This window comes from Ischnura elegans, chromosome 3 (assembly GCF_921293095.1).
Source record: "Ischnura elegans chromosome 3, ioIscEleg1.1, whole genome shotgun sequence".
In the NCBI taxonomy this organism is placed as follows: Eukaryota; Metazoa; Arthropoda; class Insecta; order Odonata; family Coenagrionidae; genus Ischnura; species Ischnura elegans.
In genome coordinates, this window is record NC_060248.1 from 51,596,443 (window position 1) to 51,613,829 (window position 17,387).

At 36.6% G+C, this 17,387-nt stretch overlaps 1 protein-coding gene across 2 annotated transcripts in view; it reads right to left on the reverse strand.

Annotated features, from left to right (window-relative positions):
- Window positions 1-5,979: 5,979 nt before the first annotated feature.
- LOC124155781 (Y+L amino acid transporter 2) overlaps window positions 5,980-17,387 on the reverse strand; it is a 95,620-nt gene continuing 84,212 nt past the window's right edge. For both annotated transcript variants that reach the window (XM_046529871.1, XM_046529870.1), the window contains exons 5-11: window positions 13,206-13,431; window positions 11,873-11,917; window positions 11,612-11,735; window positions 11,269-11,469; window positions 10,782-10,931; window positions 10,281-10,458; window positions 5,980-8,021 (exon numbers count right to left, since the gene is read on the reverse strand). In XM_046529871.1, coding sequence (XP_046385827.1) covers window positions 7,957-8,021; window positions 10,281-10,458; window positions 10,782-10,931; window positions 11,269-11,469; window positions 11,612-11,735; window positions 11,873-11,917; window positions 13,206-13,431 — 989 coding nt within the window. In that variant the 3' untranslated portion in view covers window positions 5,980-7,956. The remainder of the gene's footprint in view (window positions 8,022-10,280; window positions 10,459-10,781; window positions 10,932-11,268; window positions 11,470-11,611; window positions 11,736-11,872; window positions 11,918-13,205; window positions 13,432-17,387) is intronic.

Sequence of the window (17,387 nt, forward strand, 5' to 3'; positions counted from 1 at the left end):
TTTTTGCTTCTCGGTTTAATTAGGTTAAGGTTAATGCACGCCATTGAATGCCAATAATCATGCATGCCTTCTTATGATTCGTCTGCTTATTCGATCGGCACTTTCTCTCTCGCCTTCCTCCTTGCTATCTATTATCTCCTGTGTTATTTGTAATTTCTTGGTCTCGTATTCACAATAATGAATATGGTAGGTTTCTTCGTTTGAGAACAAATGACTTGTCTATTCTCCTTTATCCTAATTCTTGCACTGTGAAGACAGCATCGCGTCGTGAGTTACCTATGTGTGGGATAATCGGTACCTACTGAAATAGACTACATACATTCTTGGGCATTGATGAATGGTGGAGTTAACTTGATTTACATGACTCTAGAAACGAATATTATCAATGGAGCCCAGAGTTTTTATTATTTTTATTTCCCTGATGGAATTATCCAAGTGTATTGTTTTTGTTGTCTATTTGGTTTCCCCATTCCAGGGCCCTCATTTCAAGACTCGCACAGGCATAATGGCTGCTATTATGGATAAGCGTTGCAAAAAATAGCATACGCTATTCTGCGGGTCATTATAGCAACGACCCCGTATTATGAATGAAGCGTAGTAATAATTTTGTTCGGAATAGCAGCATGCTATTTCTTGCGCGAGCTATTTGGAAGCTCCGCCTCTTCCCGTATGAAAAACTTTCTGAACAGTTTGCGCAACCAATGAGGGAGAAGATATTTTATATATTTTTCTGTATTTTATGGAATATTGACTTGCAATCACAAATAATTGCTTCATTTGCATTTAAATATTATATTAAACCGTGGATTTATATAATATGCTTTGAAAATCTCGTTTAGGAAATCAGCTGATTGTTGTTGTTTTGATAATATCACAATGGCTTCAGACAGGTGGGTTAGGTCATAATTTTACTGTTATAATGATGATTTATCGGGCATAAATATTGAATCATTTACCTATATCCGATCGGTCCTTTACCGTGAGATATATGCTATGCGAAATAATCATTGAAAGCTAAATATGTTTGATTTTCTTCGTAAATGTGTTAGGCTTCGAAGTCTGTTTGTTGCATATCAGAATTAATATGTATCAACTTTTATTGTATTGCTCGTGACGATATCGTTTTACTGTATGAACTAGAAGCTTTCGTTTCTAATGTTATCTATATATTATATGACTCCCTAATTTCAGTGTTCATTCTCTGTTTAGGAAATGAAGTAGGTGGCAACGTCACAGCTGTGCTTTCATGTATTATGATGGAATAGTATCGATATTTCAGCTGCATATTTGGAAAAAGCAGAGGGAGGTGATGGTGAATTTGAGGATGGATGGAACAGCTGTGAAAAAGTGAATCTAGCAATAGTGAATCGTGTGGAAAGTGCTGTTGTGTCAGTTATCATTGTTTTCGTATCAGCTGATTTTATTATGTGCTCACTGAAATTTTTGATAGACCCTGAACTGTGCCGATAAACTGAAACTTAATTGTGTGAATAACTTACTTGTCTATAGAGGAAACAATTTGTATTCAATTCCACATGATATATATTGCATTAATGATGTAGTGCATGGATATTCCATTAAACGTTTGTGGTGAATCATATTTGTTCGGAAACTTTATTGGTGTTCGGAGAAATCCTTTGTTTTCAAGCAAGTAATTCAAGTCGACTGCCCGTGTTTATAATTTAGTAAATTTTTAGTTTTAATTGTAGAAGGCAGCGAATAGTGGGGAAAACAATTTCGACTCGTTGCATGTATTTGTATATACTGTCCAATTGAGGAAATGAACGGCTGATCAAAGTATATGGTATTATTATGGTAATATATGGTTTTCATTGAAAGCTATAACTATTAATATATTTGGCGAGTTAGTGTGTTAACACAAGCTTGAAATTTTTCAAGAATCGACCTGATAGCCTACATTGAGGATATTTTTAGTAGCAAGTCAAGTGATGAAATAAAATTATGAATTGTAAATATGAATAAAACACGTAAAATTTGGGCTAATGGTAGTAATTCTTTGCATTAATTGTTATTGTTTTCGTACTGTCGATGAAGCAAGCTTGTGCTTCATATATTAAGCTCGAATGTTAATTCCTAACCAAATCACTTAACTAGTTAAATATTCATCACTTATGCTACTATTATTTAATTAAAATAAAGCTGATATCATTTTATTTTTGGCTATTATTCCATTTTTCAATGCTTGATTAGGTTACTTTAACCTCAGAAAAACAATTCGACATCGCAATGCGCACGTTTTCTGGTTGCAATACCGAATTGCTCGGCATCGAAGACCGCGTAATATTATAGCAAGCCTACCGGTTGCAATTCGCCGTTCATAATAGTAAATAGCAACGGGCCTATGCTATTCTGAGAATTACGTCTTCCGGTGTAGTAAAAACACGAATTGCAACCGTTCGTAATACCAAATAGCATAGGCGTTGCAATACGCTATATTATAGCAACATCGGTTGCAATAATGAAGAATAGCATGATGCTATTCCATCCATAATAGCAGCCAATGTCTTAATCCAGCAATACCTCCTAGATGCATTTTTAGCCTAGTCCTCATTACCACCATCCATCATCATCGTATCTTAACAATCTTTAAGGTGATAAAATGCAGCTCTACTCTTACTCCTATCGGTTAATATTTTCATGTCACTGTATCTCTTTTTCTTTGCATCCTTAATTAGGTACTTGGACTATGTCTAAAATTCTACATCTTTTGAGTTCTTCCACAGATATGCTTCTTGACCTCTTTTGTTGATTGTATTCTTCTGCAGTTATCATTGCCTCCCAATTCAAACACTGCCTGTGGAAGAGATTTTTCAGAGTCTGCTGTATCCCTACTTGAGTTCTTTGTGGTGGGCATCTCAAGTACAGCACTCGATCTGTTGAATGGGAAGCTAAGCTGTGGTCTCCTAGTTGACTTTTGTTAAGAGTAGACTGAAGCTGATGCTGGGTTTTCTTCGCCCTTCCTTCATGGAACAAATGTCGGTTACCACCTCTAAATACCATACCATACTAGTAATGCGGAAGGTCAAACTGAATTTTTAATACTTATGCTAAACAGGATAGTTAGTTTTTAATGTAATTATTACTACCTTAAGATAGAATGAACAAGTTACAAGTGATGATCTCCCTCACATTTCTTTAACGTACATGTGAAGTAAAGCCCTGATTATATATTTTTTTATTTACTACCACTTGTCGGAGTTGCATTTTGTGTTCCTATCTCTTCTTCTGTCAGTCCCCTCCCAACTCATCCTTCTCCAACCTCTTCTAACCTTTCTCGACTCAAAACAGCTAGTTCTTTGGAGAGAGAATGCAAAAGATATCGAGAAAGGTGACACAAGGTTATTCGGTTATTTCTTAAAAATGAAGGTGTGTCTCTATTGATCATCGATTCATCTTTTCTGTGTTTTCTGTTTTGGATGGGTAATTGAAGCTCTACCAATCAAGATTTTCTGATCTGAGTTTTAGATGTGGATGCTTTGTTTCAGGTCTGAAATCGGGCAGTTGGGCTCTGGTGAGTGATAGAAACTAATATGGAACCAGCTGGGAACTGAATGGGAAAACATAGAATCCATAGGGAAAATTTTCAAGGAATGTGTGTAACTTGTAGGGAACAGATATTGGACAAGAATTACTTTCAAGGAATGCTAAGGATTTATTACTTTGTTTGAATGGTAGGGAACAGGTAGAGAATAGGCATAAGGAACACTCTGTTATGATTTATGGAATTTGAGATGTATTATCATGGCTAGGAAATGGTATGGAATTGATCATTCAGTCCTTATGACTTCCATATCTGGTTACATACCTAAAACGATTGTTCTGTATCTAAATATCCAACTGCTCCGCATCAGGAACATTAGCTCTGTATCAGGGACAAAAGGTCCATTGCAGTTTCATGCCTGAAACCATGGTTCAATATCAATTTCAGATCAGACCTCAGTTGGGAACCTTATTGGATATTTTTTTAGGATACTGCAAGCTAGAAATGTGTTTAGATATACTGTATGTACATATATCTAAAAGTGGAAAATTTACTTCTCTCTTACGCATGGTTCATCCCCAATTAATTTTCTTGTCATAGGAATACTCTGTCAGTTGGATGGACTTAAAGAGCTTGCAAAGGATAATTCAGCAACGACATAGCTAAAACAAAGTTGGAGCCGGTACCTAACTGGCAGTGATTCCTTTGCTCCCTCTGATGTCTACTCTCGATGGACAGGTGCTGTTCCTAAAATTAGTTCAATGGATACAGGGACATGAAAAATGGACGTGAATGAGCATAAAAAAGTTCAGCAATAACTATACACAATTTTCTTAAAAATTTTGATTTTAGCCACCTTTTTTATGCTGGTATTTCATAACCTGAATAACCATAGCTTTTCACCACCCTTTTCTTGATCCTGGGTATGCTCTTGCCACTATGCTTTATTTCAAGATGATGAATACCCTTAGTGCCTTTTAGTAGAGCACTGTTAAAAGTTGGTGTCACCTCCCCTTTTCAGCCCTAGTGAATATTTGACAAACTGCAGCAAGAATAGTTGTGGGTTAAAGTGACCATTCTGCTACGGGATTCAATTCACTATGCTTGCACTTGCTGCCAACCTCATGGAATTTGCTTACTTATGATAAAAAGCCTTTAAATACCCCATTTTTGGTTAGCCATTCGAATGACCCTGCCTTCCCCTTGAAGTCCAGAGTGGAGGGATACTTTTTGCTTTCCCGTTCCCATGACCACTTTTGCCTCTTTTTCGTGCCATTCTACCTGTCCATTTAGTTGCCACAAACATTCAATAGAGCTATGAGAGCAGGCTAATCTGGAGTATTTGTTTTGGGCATTCATAATGAAGCCCTAACATAAGAATCAAAATTTATTTTTAAGTGACCCCACATTGTGATTCATTCCTTTATGGGTGGCCATCAGTGCCATTATTATTAATGGCCCCAATTCTATTTTCATGGCTAGTGGCAGCCAGTGGCGTAGCCAGGGGGGTCCAAACCCCCCAAAAATATAAAAACAATTATTTTCCTTCATAAAAGAAAACAAAGTTGTGAAAAATCATGAATTTACAAAACATTTATTTTAATAAACGAAGTTTTTCTATTATAAAAAGTGTTAAAATTAGTTTAAAACCCTCTACTCCTGTTTTCAAATTCCCTCTAATCCTGTTTTTCAAAAATTTTCCACCCTAGCTTTGGACCTCACCCCTCCGAACGAAAGCCCTGGCTATGCCACTGGTGGCAGCAGTTAGCTGTATTTACCTTATTAGATAGGTAATTAATGTCTCTCTTTGGAGTGTTTTCCTATAGAATTTCTGTGAATGGGCGAGGATGAAATTTTTAGTCATAGCAGTAAACAATTTTCAATTGGGGCATATGAATTTTTGGAATTCTCTAACAAATTTGAATTTTTACATCCATGTGCTGTTTGTGGAATGCCAGTAGCCTGAAATTTTCTTTGGGGAAGCTTGGTTGGTATGCTGGTACTGATTCTTTGTGATTGATTCACACCCACTGGAACACAATAAATTTCAATTAATCTGATTTATATTTTGCTTTCATAATGGTTGAAGTTTTTTTCATCATTGGTTATTGGCAGACATAATGAAATGTAACCATGTATGCCATATTGAGAAATGGAATATCAGGGATTAGGTACCCCTGGGGTAGCATGTGTCCACAGCAGATGTATTGCAGGTAGTAAACTCAAGGAAAAAAATGGGGGGAGGCTGAGCTGTACAGTGCTATGCCTGGTTAGTGGTCCGAGTCCAAGCAGATATCACTGCTCTAAATGCCACAGTTCGTGGTTGCTTTAGCTTTCCCCTGTGTGTTTTGCTAGATTTTCGTTTCAGGAGCTAAGATAACTTATTCAGTTAACTAGGAGAGTATAGTAATCTCTGCTTGGTATGATGCTCTTATAATTAATGCGTGGAATTAGAGTGGAAAAAAGTTAACTTTAAAATTAATCCAAGGTATATTTTTTCAATCATTTTAATACAACAACATAGTTCTTCATACACATTCACTTGACATAGAGTATGAGAAAGTATGTTGCCACATGAAAAATATATGATATTGGGAAACATTACCAGTTACAGTGTTCTCATATCTTTATCTTCATCCAATCTTGTGCTTTAAAAAGTTTATTGTCTTCATTATTGTCCTTAAAATTGAAGGAATGTTAAGTAAAATAACAATCAAGAGTCATATTTTATGAGCATGGCAAACAGTATTCAGAGGAGTATTATTCCTAGTTTCTGTTTTATTTTTGGCTCTTGACGAGGATGTTGGAGATATTATCACCTCATGACACTAGCTTATCAGTAGTAAGCTTGAAGTGCAAACTTCATTTACATTCTTCAATGATCCTTAAAATGAGCCAGATGGAATTGTTCTTATTTCAATGGCTCTATCGTTTCTTTGGGAAGTTTAGGATATCTCGTGGCTCATCAGAATTTCCAGGAATAATTACCTCGGGAGCCAGTGGCATATTTTTCTATCAAAAAAGGCCAATATTATTATGAATTCATGTTATATTTCCAAAAAGGCCTTCATTTTCTCTAAGAAGTTACTGCAGTGGTTGGGTCGGAGATTTACTTTTCCCATATCTTCCAATAATAGAGAAAATTTGATATGAAGAAATGATATGCTTTGAAGTTGATTAGAATGTGAAAACTCCTACTTTAATTATCCTTGCCAACTTGTTCACGCTTGGAATGTTAAAATTTGGTAGGTTTCCCTTTGGGGAGTGGAAATGCTGTATATTCAGTATATAGAGAGCTTTATTAAGGACATTCAGCATTTTAAATTTCTCTTATCTGTACAATGAAACAAGCTTTTTCCACTCAGTTTATTTTTAGCAAATCAAAGGGAAGCAATGCATCAGTGGCTATGTCAGATTGGATCATTTGTGCAAGTTACCTGCTCTGAACCAGCAATTTTGTGGAATCCTTTTGACAGTCAAACAGGATGCATATTGACCTCTCTCTGAGCCTCTATGAATATCACTAGATAACACTGATTTTATTTTATGTTGACATAATATCACTTTCTCCACTATTCAATTTTTTACGTATTATTTTTTCTTTGAGGAGAAAAATACTGGCCTCACTCTTTATAGCTTACAGTACTTTTTTTCATTTATATTTGGGCCAGGTCGTTTTGAGCATCAGAAACCCAAAAGCCTGCTCTTGGGGTGCTGACATTCATGTACATACATGTATTCCATTCAGTTAAATGTCATAGTGCTTAATGGCTTAAAAAATCAGAACATTTACTTATGAGATGACAAGCATAAAGTCAAATGAATGTGGTGCAATGAAGCTGCGTAAAATTTTCAGATTGCAGTGTAAATAACTTAATCTCTCATTAAATTAATCAATTTCTATAAAAATATTCTCTTGTTCACATTAAAATCATTGCTGGCAGCCATCATGCATAAATATGTTTAGGTATTTAATTTTACCTCTTACGTAGAATTAAAAAATTCAGCCCTATACATATACATTTTACATGAATACCCTAATGAAGGTACCACCTTAAATATCAGGAGGTATTCTTATTCTGTACATTTCCTTATTCAATTTTCCACTCATTTGACACTTTCCTCCATCATGAATAACAAAACTGTACATTACAACAATAGTTGCAAAAGCGGTCACTGAAAATATAAGTTCTGCTCCACAGTGTCTTGTCTATTTCATATGATTTCATAATCATTAAAATCATTTGGTCTTTTATAACAGAAGAGTATCCCCTTGAATTTTTATGATACCGTACTCTTCTATCACACGATTATGCCTCATAACCAAAATTATCACAATGGCAGTTCGTGAGGGCAACCTTGGTCAAGTAGTCTGACTCATAGAGCCTCATTTAGTCTGGCAGCATAGTGAATGCTGATATGATTCTTATAAAGAATGATTTTAAACTAAAATCTCATGACGACTGGTCTTCTTCCATCACACACATAAATGTCTTTGCACACAGCATATTAATTGTATCTGGGGAAAGAAGAGAATGAAATTATTTCAACAAACTAGCATGCAATGAGCTCATGAATATAGATAACATGGAATTTTTAAATGAGCACTGAATATACAAGGAAATTTGTATTATTCCAAATAACTTAAAGATTGAAAAAATGTATTAGGACTCAAAAATAGTTATTTAATGCTATGGAGCGAATTTTCAATTCAAAGGAACTATATTTTACTTCTGAATAAGTGGACTTTGTTATATGTAGGTCAGTTTTTCTGTATCCCATTTTTAAGCTTAATGCAGTAATATCCATAGTCTGGGCACCTCAGGTGTCATTATGCAAATACAGTGACATGTGTGGCATTTTTCTGCCAATCAAGGTGCATGCAGGTGTGTTGGAACCTTTGCAAGATGCCATTCTGACAGTGCCTCAGCACGTTCATCTGAATGTAGAACGGCTGTATCCTTTGCAAGCTAAGAAATTTGAGTATAATCTAATTTACTTCATCCTTTGTCCTTGCATCTTTTGTGACAGAGGGATTTTACTATAGGAGTAAGAGCTATCTGAAGGGAAATGGTGATAAAAAGGAACAACATAAAGGTGGGAGTGAGTGCCTCTCCTTTGCTAAACAGAGTCGTTCTCTCCTTAGTGCACTTTTTGTTGGGTTTGGGAACAGGGGATAATGAACTTTTTAACTAATGAGACCTTAGGTGAGAAGGACCTCTTCTTTCAAAAATATAAGTGGTCTAAAAAGAACAGGAGGGCGTGCGTCCTTAATGCAACTGTGCCATATCAATGGTTATGTATGTGTCACCTGCGTGTGGCATATTCATTAGGCAAAGAGGGAGAGGATCCCAGGGAGAAAGAGGCAGAAAATGGAAAGATATGTTTGAGTGGTGGGGTGGAGATTGAATAGAACCTATTTTATGCAGAGGCATCGTTTTATTCAGATTGTCAAAACACGACAACCAGAAGGGGCAAGGAAATGAGAGTGGTGAGGAGATAGTCTTGAACTTGAACTTCAAGTATTACATAGCAGCAATGAAGAACTGACCATCAAAGATATCGTCTGCCAAGGGGCAGCCTAAAGAAATGAACCATGGAATGCCCTTGAATCAGTTACGAATTTCGGCAAATGGTTTTTTTATCTTTGTACGAAGAGACCCTTTTACAAAATATTTTAAGAGTTTTTTTCCTAATGTGAGAAGCGGTTCAGGATTATGTGTGTGTTGGCTAAAAAACTAATTTAATATTGATTATTAAAATTACAATCATTGTTTAGGTATTAAAGAAACATTTCCCATGTTTTGCTTATTAGCTCATAAATCCAGAGAGGAAGAGGAAATATATTTTGGTTTAGTTAAAGAGATCCAGATAATATCAAATTCAGTTAATGAAGATAAATATGTATTCACTAATGTGAAATCTTTCACTTACTGTCCTTTGTAGACTGTTTTCTTTGTCAGACAATGCCATGCCATCCCTCTAGCCATGTGCAAGTCATTTGGTTTTCATTTTTAAATTACCATAAAATATGTAAAAAAATATGTTCTCTTGGATTGTATTCTGTCTTATGAACCAAGGGTAGGTATGCTTTGATGCCAAGGCCATGCTAAGGGAGTAAGGAGGGTAGGGTTCAGGGGGTTAAACCCCCACTCCCCAAACTGTTTTGGAGATGTAGTCTGAAGGAACCCCCTCCGAATGAAACACCCTCCCCTTCACAAAATGTACCCCTCTCCAAAAAAAAAACAAACCCTCCTGAAATGTTCATCTGGAATTGGTCCTGGTGAATGGCAAATTTTTCAAGTGGCTCGTCAACTGTAGGACCGAAGGAAAGGCATTATTCTACTTAGCAAACTGATTTGAGGTCCTCTCATCATAGGGAAAAGAAATAGGTCCAACAATGAACTTAGAGTAAGAGAGTTATGTATGTATTTCTTTGATGTGAAAACTTCAGTAAGTCAGCTTAAATTTTACATATAAGAAAGGAATGAAAAAATGAGAATGTGTGTGAGTAGTACACAAGCCAATAGTGCTTAGATTTGAAAGAGTAACAAATATAGTATATAAATGGTGCTATGTGGAATGAGCTGTAAAAGTGGTTGCATTTTAACATTCGCTGTGCATATATCAACTAGAATATAAAAGACAGAAGGTTCATACGATGAAAAAGATAAATGGAAGAATAATTTTGACCTGCAAAACAAGAATATAATTGAATACGGGTGTAGTAAAAAATCTCAAGATATTACCAGTTTAAAATCTGAATTTAGGTACATACATGATGCCTTAGTTATCCATTGCGGCTTGTTTTTCCATTTGATGCACACTAAATAAACTGGAACTCCCGATGCAATTATAACCAAACCCACTCCAACCTCCCATGGACGGACGTAGCATGGCAATGTAACAAGGAAGGTGCATATGATGAAAAAAATGATTGGAAAAATAATATTGACCTGCAAAACAAGAATATGATTGAATACGGATGTAGGTACAGTAAAAAATTTTTAGGTTTTACCATTTTAAAATCTGAAATATCTTCATCTTCTTAATCACAAATTCTTAGGTTTGACAATTTGACGAAAACAATATGATAATCCATAAAATGAGTGACTTAGCCAGGAAAATCAGTTTAATTTGAATCTATATGAATCCAATGACATTTTCAATCACAGGTGTAAAGTAAATTTAGTTTATAATTTTCATTTATAAATTAGGAATGGAATTTAATGAGGATATTTAATGTGATGTTTTTACTGACTAATGACTGATAACTAACCTTGATGGGACGGTCTGCCTTGGGCCTTTTTATTCGAAGCCACAGTAATCCACTTACTGATAACAACGTGAATAGGGCCTCAACAAATGCAAGATAGTTTATAAGAACATATACATCTTCAATAATGAGGAGAACCAAGGTGACTATGCACTGTAATAAAGAAAGAATAATCATTTTCAGAGTGAATACACTAATCATTGACTGTTTCAACGTTAAATGGAATAAATTATATGGAATGCAAAATGCATTCTGATTTATCTCAGGCCTTTAATTTCACTATGGTCATGTTTACATTTAATGTGGATTAAGATTTATTTTCAGATAAATCTACTCAAAATGGTTGTACAACATATTCAGAATAATGGAGGAGACCTATAAATTATTTGCAATCATACTGAGTTCTATTTACCCTCATTTCAGAAGTGGTATTTTAAATAGTTCTTATTACTATGCTGAAGAGTAATGGTTACAGGAAGATAATTCTTACCAAGAAGATTAAGGATGGTACTGGAGTTAAACTATCAACATTGATGAGAGAGATAGCTGTGGGTAAATGCCCTTGCCTTGCTCCAACAAAAAACAATCTAGAGGATGCAAATATTGCACCATTAAGAGCACCAAAAGTTGAGCAGGCCACAAAAAATGGCATTGTCCATGACATTACTCCAAGTAGTCTGTCTCCAAATGTCTGAAATAAAATTAAAATTACTAATTTCATTGTTATCAACTATAAATATGTAGCTATATTGTTAAAATATTTGATGAAGTCTATTTCTACTGCTATATGTTTTATGGTTGTAAAATAGAAAAGAATGCCAATAATTACTCACCACAGCCACGGCATTAGAAGAAAGAATTTCCTCCTTGGTTAACACAATGAAATATGCTAAGTTGGCTAATACATAAATTATTGTAACCATTGGCATGGAGATCCCAATAGCACGTGGCAAATTTCTGAAATGGAATTATGGCGTTTATAGAGAGTGTAGGTTCATCGCTACATCAAAATATTACATTATTTTTTTACTTTTTTCACGTCGATCATTATATTTTAGAGGGATAAAATTATTTCAAAACATATGTGAACTTACTTATAAGGATCTTTTAGTTCCTCGGTCACAAAGTTTAGGTAGTTCCTAAAAGAAATAAGTCACTTACATTAATTGTTATCACAAATCAACATGCTCTAGCTAATTTAGAAATTGATTTCTTTTAATTTTAACGACTAGATTTCGGTAACATTTTCTCTGACATATAATCACTTTTACTTTCAATTAAATGTGCACTTTATATACCAGTTATATGTATGCATATGATAGGTTCTGTAGGTATTGCGGTTTATAATAGGAAGGACCGTTTGCGATACACAAAGCACCTTTACAATTCTTGCATACGACAAGAAACACAGACATTCTGGAAATAATTTAATACATTTCAGCTTCACCACTCGCCAAGCATTTTATTAAGCATTAGCTGTTAGAGCCGTAGGAAGATATTCACTGTGAGAACATAATTAACATAACCCGAATTTGATTTTCGATTTCCTTATAGCCAGTCAGGTAAGCTACCAGTACCCCATTAAGTTATCATTCCTCCTTGTTGATATCAGTAGTGGTCTACCAAACAAGTTATTAGCATCGTAATGGATGGATGTACTTTGTGAAAGCAGTTCGAAAGGATTTTTTTAGTCATAACCTACGAATCAGGGCAGGATCATAGGAGGGTAATGAACAATTCTTGGAACTGAACTGCTCATTCTTACACACTCTTATATTATAATCCTACTTCTTTCTTCATTTCAGACAAGAGCCTATCAGATATTGAAGAAAACCCTATAATAAATTGCCATAACTTTTTGCCATGCAACATTCTCTAAATTTTCTGATAAGTTTAAATACATTTTTCCTTCATACTGAGTGTGTCACAACTTTCATTTTGTGAATGGCACTTTAATTAACACTGCCAAAATGGCAACTACTTATACTATCATATTGCCTTCATTTTGAGCTTTGGTTTCACTCAGATGAGTCCAAACAAAAACAAACCACACATTGCCCATGCAGAAAGCTGAGGAGTAGCATCATGTTATGCAAGAGTTTGTGATGTTATCCGCAGAAGGGTTAAGGTTGTCTATTTTTCATAATGATTAGCATGAGAAGTAGGCAACAGAATGAATAACGGAAAAATCCAGTTCTCTTTTTTTTTTCAACTCCTCACCCAATCAGCAATACATAAATGCAAATGGTGAATTAGCTATTGTGAACCTGGTGATGTTTCACAGATTAACTGCTTTAATTGTAGTAAGGCATAGTATCTTTATTCTTAAGATGAGTAGAAAAGTAGAATGCCTCACAGCCACTTCCTTGGCACATTCTTTGTGTTCTATGTGAAATTGTGGCAACAATTTCAAAAATAGGTACTTACCACCCAGCATAGGAGAAGAGCCCTGAGTAGAAAGAAAGAGCAATGTATCCAGGATCCCAATTTGCATCTTGATTAATATTTGATAAATTATTAGTTTCTCCTATAGCCAAAGCAACCAATCCAGCAATAATAATGACAACCAGTGCTAAAATTTTTGTAGCGGTGAATGCATCCTGTACTCGAGTTGCCCATTTCACATTTTTGCAGTTGATTGCAGTCAGGAAACCTGAAATTAAAATAGCATGGAAATTAGATTTTTTTAAATTTCAACTCTTCATTCAACAAGTAACTAAAATAATGATATTGTTTTAAAACCAAAATTTTGTATGCGGACAAATTTTAAATAATTATTTATCACCATAAAGTTTATTGGAGTGTGATATTCTCGGAGGTGAAAAAGTCATTTGGTTTAACTGGGATTCGAACCAGAATCTCCTGATAGCCAGCCAGTGATGCACCAACCAGGCACCAGTTTTACCACCAAAACATGGTGGCATGACTTAATGATAATATAAATAACTTTATTTGATAATTTACAGTAATTGGCTAAATTAAGCGCATCATTGGATATCAATTTGTCCAGATTGTTATCAGGGAAGTTAAGGGAATGCTGCCCATCCGAAGGCGGAATTATCCCTTATGCATTGGCATTGGAGGTGAGGGATGTGCGGAAGATCCATCCCCCAAAATTTGCTCCAGACCCTTTCTACAGGCCTTTTTGTGGTCCGTGGGCTTCGTCGGAGTCTGACCCTTTTCAAGGTTCCTGGCCCTGACAGTAAATTACAATCACAGAGGTAGAAATGGCTGCGTAATAGCAAAAAGCATATGACAATACTGAAATCCCAAGCTTCCTCTTCATGTAGGAAACTAGAAAAATGTATTATTTTAAGCTCAAAAAATAGATTTTATTCAAGCCCTGATAGCTCTCCCCCTTCGTGAGTTTTAAATTTGATGGAAATACAATTTTAAATCGTAATCAACTTCCTCTAGACAAACGCTTTCGTTATTTAACCAAACGGCGATCTTCCCGGACACGAAAAGGTAATATGGGGTTCATGTGATCTGGAATCGTTCTATTTCAATCTTGTTCGCATACGCAGAAACCTAAATTCGTTCATAGCTAATCATATTTATTACGACGAACCCCCAAGGAAAAGTAGTTCCGACGCCTATGCACATTGCAGATTGAAACCGACTAGGACCATCATCTGATATTCCGCAGGCATGATTCACGGTCCTTGGACGTGAATCCGTTCTCTGGGACAATTGAGGCAGCCCCGCACATGAGGCTGCGAGCGGGAGAGGCCAATAGCGTCCCTGTAAACATCTCACTCCCCATCTCGCTATTGGAAAGGGTGCCTCTCGCGTTTCCGTCGGCCGTGAGCCGGCGGTTGGAGGTCGTTCATCTCCTCCGGTTTTATCCAGCGCCTAGTCCTCGACAAACGTCGCTACATCCATCCCTCTCCATTTCAGGTGACCCTTTATAATCTCCGTTCGTATAATATCAAGATATTGGGGCTTGATATCGTGGAAGGAATCTATACTCGAAATCGATATGCATTTCTTCACAAATTCATACACCACACGACGCGTTTCAACAAACGGAGACATGAGGTGCAAAAGTCGACGAGGGTCTTCTAATATACCCTGAAATTTTCAAGATAATAACTTAAGATTCGAAGGAATAATGCGCCACGAAAGTGTTCCGGTCTAGCGAGAATGTTGCATCCTCTCATTAAGACGGAACAACCGAATCGGATATCACGGGGACATGATGGCCTGATAAATACAAACGTCTGGTATAAGCGGATAGCAAGAACGGTTAAGGATAACCTGGGATAAAATATGCGGAAAGGTGATAAAGGACGTGAAAAATATTATATACGTAAGGGCGAAAAAAAAACAAGAGGAATGAGTGTAGATCTGTGTTAAGCCAATCTTACGACTGATGGCGAACAATGATTGAAATACAGTTACACTTTTCCACGAATTTATTCACCTCACAACGCATTTCAACACGCAGAGCCATCATCTGGTACAAGCAAGTGTCATCGAAGAAAAAACAAGTATAAATACTCATCTGTATTTATATTTAATGAGTGGTATTTTTATTCATATTGTAACTACTTAGGCTCTTTACTTGTGTGTATTCTACGATGATGATATCTCATGATGTCTGATTTTGTTGTTCTGTCTACTTGAGAGGATGCAACACTCTCACTTGACTGGTTTATTTTCGTGACTCATTGTTCCTTTAAAACTCATACTATCGTCTTGAAATTTTCAGGAATATATGACGTAGACCCTTGTCAGCATTTTCAAATACAGTAAAGTTAAGATAAATGTTAATACCTGTATACATACTCATACTCTAAAATTTTCAAGATGATGAAGTAAGTTTTAAGCGATTTAATCGTCGCTAAATAATGATAAAATGCGACTGGTCGAATGGGAGTTAAGCGTCCTCTTAAAATGTTCATCAGCGTTCTATTTCTTCTTCTCTTATTATCACGTCCTCCTTTTTCACAAAATCGATCCACTTGAGCTTCATTATTCAATAGCACCACATTTCGGACGCTTCCACCCTTGATTTCTTTGCTACGGTCATCGTCCGTGCCTCACTGCCACCAAGAAAGATGTAGCTCGGCAATCCATGCAGAAGTTAAACGTCGATTCACTAAAATGGTTCACGTGACCTGCAATGCCTGGATCCCCCACTCCTGATCCATATGACAGTGGCATTGATAGGTGACCCCATCCCTTTTCTTCACCATTCGAGTAGTCCCTATTTCCGTCCCTGACAGCACCGTTTCGTCAATGGGAGTGGGAATATATTGACCCATAATCATGAAATATGGTGAAATTCTTATAAAAAACGATTTTGAATGGAACCGTGTGACTGAAGAGATTATAATATAAACTGTCGGTTTAACAGTTCCTAATAGGCGTAGCTTTAATGTTGTCTGATAACCTGCATGAAGGTAATGGTGTCGATTAGGCACATTGTTTGTAAAACTTCTGGCGAAAAAAAGATTTCAGCAGTGCAATTATTGGTTATTTTTTATCGTTGACCGTTTTGATTGCGTAGTTGTTGAGAAAGAGAAGACAGAAATGGTCAAATACGGGATAGTATCAAAAATTGCCCATCCACTTCAAAACGTCTACACTCATGATATGTTACGCTACTTTGAGCACCATATGGTATGCCTCTCTTACCCATCCGAGAAACTTTCCTGGAAATTTTCTTGCTTTTATCTTCTATATAAAAGAGGATGTCTGTTATTCTGTCCGCTATGCGTTTCCATACGGCTGCACGGATTGCGACCAAAGATAGTACATAGGTGCATCTCATGCTCCCATACCACGGAGTGCTACGGTTGCGACCGACGCGTCGCGACGTGCCTTTTGCATCGTTTTCTCATTACAGTTTGTTGCGTACGTCATTCAACTTCTGCGGTTGTTAATCCTGTTGGGTAGGCACACCTCTAGACACGATCTATGAGAGAACATAAAAATCCTGTATGATCATGAAAACCAAGTTCCAAGTCTCCCTCTTTTTTTTTGTACTACCATTCGCGAGAAAAGTCGGGTGGTCTGGTAGTTTAATATAAAAATCGCTATCCGATGACCTTGAAAACAGTTCTCGAACAGCATGAGTGTTAGTATTGGTTAAGGAAACGGCAGTAACTCCTTTGTTTACCACGCCGCTGTTTTTGTTTGGATTTCGAAGTCAGCTGAGATAATAGCTTTCGCGTTATCCAAGGCTCCCACAGTGGCTGGATAACTGAATAAGGGAGTGGGACTGCGCCTTCGCAGAAAGTGATGATATTGTACAGTTCCTCACACTGAATCTCAGAGGAGAAAAACACCATGTATAAGAAGGAACTCCACTTCCTACCCTCTAGCTTTAAGGCCGTTTTACACGGTACACAGAATTGCGCATTCTGACGTACGTGCCAAGGCGCAATCAAAATTGCGTCGTGTAATGCGGTGAATTGCTATAACACATGCGTGGATGCGAGACGGCAAAATAGCCCCTGTTCTAATTTCGTTCATGCATTCGCGCAATTCCACGCCATTTTAGAAATTAATGCAGCTCTAACCTGCACAATTCCGTGCCCCGCGTGAAACGGCCTTTAGACAGGGGACCATGAGAATTAAACCAGAACCGAAGGAAGGGAG